The 8,989-nt window shown below is 34.9% G+C and overlaps 1 protein-coding gene across 1 annotated transcript; it reads right to left on the reverse strand.

Moving 5' to 3' along the window:
- Positions 1–4,059: 4,059 nt before the first annotated feature.
- Positions 4,060–5,074, reverse strand: LOC107313685 (melatonin receptor type 1A). The gene has a single exon (XM_085545292.1). It carries the CDS (start codon positions 4,943–4,945, stop codon positions 4,211–4,213), a length of 735 nt encoding a protein of 244 aa, XP_085401418.1. The 5' UTR covers positions 4,946–5,074; the 3' UTR covers positions 4,060–4,210.
- Positions 5,075–8,989: the final 3,915 nt, after the last annotated feature.

The raw sequence follows: 8,989 nt of genomic DNA on the forward strand, positions 1-8,989 counted from the left end.
CTTCGAAGAGGAAAATTCCCACCGAAATGGGGGATAAAAGGCCCTCGCTAAACTGGGGACTCTGGAGACAAACTCCCGAAGACACCTTTGACGGAGAATTCCCTGAGGGGAAAACCTCGTCGGAAGAACCCCGGGGACCGGCTTGCTGCGGAGCTCCCTGGCTGTCTCCCATCCCCCGCGGTGATCAGACGAGTTCCTGAGATCAACGGACTTATTGTGTACCTCGCTGGACCCACGGTGGTGACTATATCTCTTTTGCTATCTGCAAAGACTCCCTGCTTATATTTCCTACTTTCCCTATCGCCTACCTTCCCTTCCCCATCTCCCTAAAAATAGCTAGGACTTTAATAAACTGGTTGGACCAACATTTGAACCGTTGCTTCTTAATCTCACGCCGGGTATATACACAAAAGAACCTTGCCTCCCTCCTGTAAATTGGAGCGAGACAGTCCAAAAGAAGAAAGGGGTCAATATGAACTGATTATGGAATGATGTGTTATACAGTACAATACAGTTTCATTACAATAGTATATTTTTTATGGATAATTTAAAGACTTAGCTTCTGGAATACATAAGAAGAGAAAGAAAAATAGGGAAATTATCGTTATACATTATCCCTATTAAAATAACATGCCTGCTTCATAACTATGTGCTTCCACTAACTTAGTGGAAGAAGAAACTGTGCAGAGCACTCATAGATGACCTGTTCCAAATGAAATGCTGCATGTAATTACAGCTTAACTACAATAAATGCTCTGTTAAATAATATTAATGTATTCATTAATAATTCTCTCTGCTGGTAAAATTAAAATAATGCCAGATATCTTTGTTAGCAGGAAGTTTGCAATTATGTTGACAAGAATAAAAAAAGTCTATAAGGATTCAAGATGTGATATTATCACATTCAGAATGTCAATATATTCAAGACTGTGATATATAAAATTTTATTTTTAGGATAAGGCCAGGGTCAATCAGGATATGAAATTTCAGTGTCATGCATACAGGCCATTCATTGCTTCTTCACAAAGGTCCTTTTGCTTCAATAGAGCTCAAAACAGAAGTGGATAGGAATTCCTGAAGGGAAGTATCTTTGCATGCATGGCAGACTGCTAAGCCTTGAGTTTCAGATTTAAATCTGTCAAGGCCTTATGGCTGGTAAGAAAATGCTATCCATCAGACAGAGATCTAAATGATGCAAACTTAACATATGTTTTTCATATAAGGGAAAATGTCATGACTTGGAATTGCAAAAACACACCATGGCTCATTCACTTTCATAGAAGCAATGGAATTTGTATATATTTCTAGCTCCATCTCACTATAATGGAAGAAAATTGCAATTATTTTTGTCGATCATTTTTGTATTGACCATAAATATTTGGAGATGCTGACTTACATTGCATGGTCTGCTCACTGTCTTACATGAATCACTGTGACCCCTTCTTAGATGAAACACAATCTGAATGGAAAAAAATCACTACTAAAGAGTAAAATTACAGTATTCTTTCATTTTTGTGCTTGGTTGTTTTGCACACCCTGATTAAAGTGTCTCAGAACGTCAGTAAGAGTAGAAGTAATCTGAAGAATCTGAATCATATTAATTTAAACTACATTGTAAAGTCTAACACACTTCCCTCCCCCAAAGAAGAACAAGAGATTAATTTCTTAAAGTTATTGCTATATTTATCAGCTCATAACATCACCACCATGCACAATTCCGTGATTTAGATATAATACAAATATTTCAAAATATCAGATCTGAAAAAATGCTCTCCATTTCAATTACAGGCCTATTCAATAAAATATATACCTTTGGTATAATATGTTTTATTGCATATAGCAAGCCATTTTCATTATCATCAAAAATATACTTTAGCACTTGTGAATTACAGGGGACCAATTCCTCAGAAAACCCACAATTTTGAATCAGCTCATAAATACATAGACATGATAAGCATATACATTTTCTGTTTTCAATGGCAAGTGAAAAATATTTGAGAATTCTAAACTTACTGATGATTAAGCTTACCGTCTTTATGCTAATTTATTAGAAGCATTGTAAGACATCATTTTCATTGAAAATACACTTTAAATAAGGCAAGTTTGTAAGAATTTGAATAGTGTTTTTTCTTACATGAAGAATTTATTTTCTTATACGGTGGTCATGCCTCCCTCCCTAATCTGTAATCAACACACACAAAGCAACAAAACAGAGCAAAGCATCCTCTGAGGATGAGATCACAGTGAAAAAAACTGTGATATAGTTTATGCTGTTAATCATGTTGTATCATACTGCATCATATGATGATACCACAATTGAACAGAGCTGGTTATTTACACAGTGGTTCTGACTGGCAAATGTAAACAGAGATGAGTCAAGCATCTCAGTAATGCTTTGACTGGCTAGTTAATCTGCAGAGTTTTAGATGTTCATTAGTTCCAGCTTGACATAACCAAGTGAGAACATGAGGCACCTATGTTTAAGGTAAGAAGCTGATCATTGACAAAATGTCAGTGGGGTTTCAAGTAAATATGAATATGTTCTCTTTAGTTCATTACTAATATTAAGTCAAATGTACACTAATCTATGATCCAAGAAAGAGGAGATGCTGTTAGATTTTTAGACAGATTAAGGAATTATACAAATATAGTGTGGTTGTTGGTTTCTAAGACATATAAATTGAAGAAAAACTCCAGCACAGCAAGTAATGAATTGCTTAGATAAGTCTGCTTTTCAATACAGAAAATTTGTACAGGCTATTTAGAAACTCTTAGTGCAGTTGAAGTGACTGGAATTGGCTTGGAAAAGCTCAGCCGTAATTGAACGTTGTTATAGGTATGAACACTTGAGTACTAAAAGGTATCACAGTTGCAGTATCTTTCCAGAGTTAAATATTTCTTCTTATAAGCTCAGCTTGAAGGTGAATCCAATTGTCCTCCTCCATCAGAGGGCATATTTTTATCAACAGAGATGCATTGTTGGAGGAGACATGCTATCTAGGTATACTTTCTCATTTCACAGTGTGCTTCCTCTCAATGAAAAGGCACCTGCTGTCTGTGGAAAGTCCACATAACAGGTCCTGTCCTGAGAGTCAAGTATTTCTCCTTCCAGCAGCATCATAAGTAGCATTTTCTCTTTATTATTTAGATGTGTTTAATTGTTCTAGGTGAGTATTATTTTTATAACTGTGGTAAACTATGATTATTTTAAAAAGCTTATCTATGACAGATTACAAAATAACCTATAAATCTTATACTATGACCAGGAGATCAAGTTGAGAAAGATGTCACATGTTCATTCTGTAAATATTTGTAATTTCCTAGAGTGTAATGAGATTATGACTCAACTACTCAGACAAAATGCCATTCTTACGCACTGTCACTTTTAAAAGCATAAATCTTCTGACAAAGGCTCAGAAATTCCTTACCACACAGAAGTGAGAAATACTGTTTCTTCCTTGCTTAAGTTTTTAGGACGTGTCTCTCCAGAACCTCTTTTGGGGAACTTTCCAATTTTGTGAATTACTATGTCTTCAGAAAGAAGTGGTGTTTTGTATTTTTCTCCACCTCTCACAAATGGCTTGAGAAGATGAATCATATCACTTTTCTTTCTTTCCAGTCTATCCTCCCCTCTCTGTAGCTTTGATAAGAATAACTCTGTTACATTTCTTCCCCTGAAAACTATTTTGAGTTTGAGAAGTCGGTTGGGAATGCCATTGCGCGGAGGCCTGTTAAGGTTTAAAGTAAATAATTTTCAGAGCATGTTCCCTAAAATACGACCAGATTTCATCTTTCAAAATAACTTATCTGAGAGTTTTGAACTGGGATTGTTACTTGGCCAAAATATGCAGGTAGAGAGCAGTGAGAATAGTTTTGTGGCTTCTTTCATTGAGCCAGGTAATATGGATATTTCTATTTCATTCTATCTTTGCTATCTCCATTTGAGAGGAGAAAAAAAAAGTATCCATGCATAATTTGTATTGTAATTCCCTCAAGGATATCACTGTGTTATTATATGAGAGATCTACCACTGTATAACAATATCTTAAGTAAAGACTCTGTAACTTGAATTCCCAAATATCATGCAAAGATTTTGATCAAAGTGCCTTCACTGTAGAATAGAGAGTTCAGTATAATATCCAACAGTAGGTCTAATGAAACAGATTCTTTATTTGGATGCTGTGGAGTGAAAGCAATAAGGTTCCCATTTTCACACAGAGTCCACCTTCACTTGATTGTTGTTTGTAATCAGCGGAGAAGGTTTACTTCTTATCCTGTCTGCTGCATCATTAGAACTGTCCTGGAAAAAAGCTTTTGCTGTACAAAAACTGACAATAATTTTCTTATATTCTCTTCTGAAGTTCTGGTTCAGGAGTCCATATATAATGGCATTAAGGCAGCTGTTGAAATATGCCATGTAATAGCTAGACACAAACAACCACTCTGGGATCCTAGGTATTATGGTTTCTGGGTCCACAGCCACAGCAAGGCCAATGAAGTTCAAAGGAGCCCAGCAGACTGCAAACAGTACAAATACCACAAACATGGTTACAAAGTTTCTGAAGTCATGTGGTTTTAGTCTGGGGTTGTTGTCTGGTTTAACCCTTCTTCTTACCTGAATAACAAGGATCCATATTCTCAAGTAACAGTAAGTAACTATGGCTATGGGAAGCATGAAGTGGAAAAACACCACTGCTATTGTATATGCTGAACTCACAGACTGTGCAAATGTACACGAGTAAATCCTGGGGTCATACTGTAAAGATCCCACAAACAGGTTGGGTACAATAGCAACAACTGTTAGGACCCAGATAAGAGCAACATAGCACAAAGAATTCTTGTCGCTGTACAGCTTGTCATATTTGAGACTGTGGCAGATATAGCAGTATCGATTGATAGCAATGCCAGTAATATTGAAAATTGATCCAATGACACTTAGGCCCATCAAGAAGCCACTAATCTGGCAGTGAAGATATCCCAGATTCCATCCATTGTGAAATACAGATGTGAGGACCAGTGGATATGGATAGATTGCTACGACCAAGTCTGCAATTGCCAGGCTTACCACAAATATATTTCCTGTAAAATAAATATAAAAATACATGTATTAGTCTCTCATTTGCTCTCTTCCATTACTTCTGATCTTAATATATTAATGACCAGCCTTAGTGGAACACTTTGTATTTAATTAATTTCTAGTTTCTAGGTAGAAATTATTTGTTCACAGCTTCTCTTCTTTTTTTTAAAAACAACTACTACATATACATATATGTGTCATGGTATTCATGTCCATATCAACAAAAATATATAAATGTATACATGTACATGCATGTGTATACAATACAATTACAGGTATATACATGTGTTTGTGTATAAGCGCATGTTAAGATTACTCACAGAAGATTAAATTTAAGCTATTGCAACCTCTAAGAAAATATACTACTAGCTCATTAATAATCCAAATCAGCATTGGTAAACCATTTTATGTATTTACCTTGAGCAGAAAAAAATAGTTATTTAGATAAGGATTCTACTTATTCCCCTATTTTCAAAGTTTTGATTCTAGCATGAAATACGATGTTTGGCATTTATACTCATAGCAGTCGGGATAAATGGCCTCAGAAGATAGTTTTCTTAGATTTTGTATCTAGATTTAGAGATGTCCCTCTTTCTATGGTCTCCATAGTTTCTTCTTTTGCCTGTGAATTCACTGCCAGGCTGAAATATGCTTATCCTGTAGGCTTTAGCACAATTCCATATCATTTCAGTAGTAACATCAGTGCTCCCTGAAGCAGAAGCTCTGTGTTTTACTTAGGAATTCAGAAATTGAAATGGGACTAACAGTTGGTAGTGGTGAGTTTCCACTGCTTCAAATGCTGTATATTTAAAGGAATAGCTCAGATAAATTCTAGATGGTAAAAAGAGATGGGACCTTGTTTAAAGAATACTTGAAGGATCCTGTTTACATTTGCTTATAGATTTTTTGCACAGTGAAGACTGCTCATCTCAGACCTTTATGCTATCCAGCACTACTTCTTCTGGTGATCCACATGAATACTGTCATTATTGTCAGTATTGACACACTTGATACAAAAGGTTCAGCTATTGATAAGAGATATGCCAAAAGAAGCATGGGTTTACTTTTTGACCTTTTTTGACCTTTTTTTTTTTTTTTTTTTTTTTTCTGATTTGTTTTAGAATAGCATTGAAAAACAAACAAAAAAAAACCAACAAAAAAACAAAACAGTCTAGGAAGTGTAGGCCCTAACAAATTTGGGATCCATGCTAATTCCAGCTGTTCTTTCCAGTAGACTGCCATAGACCCCAAAACCCTGAAAAGCGAGAAAAAGACAAGCTGTTTCATAAGGCACTGGGAGGCAAAGCTGGGAACCTATCTTTTCAGAAATTCGTGAACCTGGAAACCAAACTCTCTGTGTTCTCCTGGCTAGCAGTCAGGTCTAGCCTTGGGCTAGAATACTACTGGGAAACCAAATGCTTTCTTGCATTTAACTTGCCTTTTAGGAATGCTTGTCTTCAGATTTGAGTTCTGATTCATTTTCCTTGTGAGTATAGAAACTTCAAGTAAAACTTGTTTGGATTTAGTTTGTTTGTTATGTGTTTTGAAGTCCATTGTTTCAGATTCTGATGTGGGATCTGAAATAGTAATGACATTTCACATGTTGCATAGCTCTTGCTTTAAAAATAGGAGCCTTGATTTAGGCATCCACTATTACTGGAAAATACTCAATGAAATTCCCATATACTTAATGGTATATTGTGAAAATAAAAATTCTTATGTTTGTGAAGCATTGGTATTGTAGTGGTGAGTATCATAATAAATAAGTAAATAAATAAATAAATAAATAAGATATAGGAATAAATCAGCTTTTATCCTCAGAGCTGGGTTTGAACAGAATGCGGTAAATGAAGTCTGAAGTTCCATGTTGAGCTGTTTTCAAAAAAAACAGCCACATCATCAAAGTCCTTGGTAGTTCTTCACTGAACAAAAACTAGTCTTCTTCCTAAGAGGTTAAAATTAGGTTGCTGGGAAAAAAATTGATTTATGTAAGTGAAGAACTCGTTACCAAGCACCGACTCAAGTTGGCTGAAAAAGAATGTAGAGTTTAGCTTCTTGTCTTTTCAATTTAATAAGTTTAAGCAGCTGTTGTTGTATGGATGTATGTGAGAAGACAATCTAATGACCATTGACTTTATTAGCCTGTTCTTTTATATGCAATGTAAAGCAATGGTCTGTTAAATACTAAAAAAAGGAAATTATTCTGCTCAGCAAACAAGTGGCAACATCAGAACTACCTGCTAAATTAAAAAACAAAACAAAACAAAACAACAACAAAACCTGCAGTAAAGCAATAGAAAATAAACAAATACTTTTCCAGACAACTCAACTTCTCCAAGATCACAACATAAACTGAATATAAAAATTGTGACCTTGGCAAATTATAAAAATACATGGGTTATTTATTGTCCCAGTATCAAAATTAATAACTTGGCATCAAATAAGAACTATATGATGTTGTGTCAATGGCAAGTAGCTACTTGCTAAATTACTGTGTGGGTTAATTTTCCCTAGATAAGGTATTAAATAGATCCAGAAATGAATGGGAATTAGTATGTCTGCAGAAATTTCCAGAAACTTAAGTTCAAGATATTCATGGAAAAATATTACAATAGCTTAGTCTAATTTGTGCTCTGTGTCCTTATAGACTTAAACTGAAGGAGATGAGGGCCCACAGATCTACTTCCTCAAGTGTTGTGAAGTATTTTGATAATTTAAAACATTCTAGCTTGGACCAGGAAAAAAAGAAATGAAAAAAAGTGAAAAAAGGAAAACACTTACTTACCTAAGGAACAAATAGCGAAGAGCTAAAGCTATTAGAAATTCCAGCCAGAACTTTTTGTTACCAAGTCAATCTGAATGTATTGAAGATGTCCTTTTACTGGCAACAATGGCAAAGCTACTCTTTCTCCTTTTTTTTGTAAAGATATTTCTGTACCTTTTAATATTGGATGCTAAGTCACAATTTCTGTTTATTTATTCCAAATTCTTTATCATATAAATAATGTATTGGCTTCCTATTACAAATCCTTTCCAGACATCATGTTTTAATCATGGTGCTACATTTTGCAATATAAGTGTTACACATCCCCATTTTTAATCAATTTTAATTAATGCTTCAGGTTGTACCAAATTTAGCTGAGGGGAACATAAAGTCTTTATGCTGACTGGAGATGCTTTTGCTTTTAGGCAAAACTAAAAAATCTATGCAGCTGTTATTCAACTCAAGTACGAAAGTTTTGTTTCAGTGGCCACTGTCTCAGCTCTCTCTTTAATGCTTACTTGTTAAGTGTGTCTCTATGGAAAGAGGTTAGTAAAAACATTTGCAATGTTGAAACAGTTATGAGACCAAACCTACTTTCTAACTACAAGTTCCATGCTGTTCCTATTGATTGTCTATTTTTATTAGTTCTCAGATTCTGCCAGACGTGCTGTCATTTCTGATTGTTTCATAAGTAGGCTTAATTAACAGAATGCTTCACTTTCTAGAAGCTGTGATTTATTCAAATATTGTGGTGCAAGAGTTTCATGTTCATAATTTTTATATATTTAATGGCATCTAAGTTTTAATTTAGATTTTAAAGCATCTAGTTCTGATGACTCTAGTACTTCCATTGATTTTTTTCAATGATAGCAACAGATTTCGTAGCATTTTGAAATGTTTCTCATTAATTCAATGCTGGCTCAGAATATGAAACTGACTTTATGTGCTGAAGTGTAAACAAGACTAATATTAGTTGCACGGTGATATTAAACATACAGTAAGAAGTAGGAAATTCAAAAGCGATACCTTGCAGTCATAACTGAACAGTGCACCAGTGACATGTTTATATCAAGCAAAAGTGACATCATTGAGTGGGACCTAGCAAAACATGCAGTTCAGAAGACTTGTAACTCTACAAGAGGATGGTA

This window comes from Coturnix japonica, chromosome 4 (genome assembly GCF_054131305.1).
Source record: "Coturnix japonica strain WE chromosome 4, WE-NBRP24, whole genome shotgun sequence".
Lineage (NCBI taxonomy): Eukaryota > Metazoa > Chordata > Aves > Galliformes > Phasianidae > Coturnix > Coturnix japonica.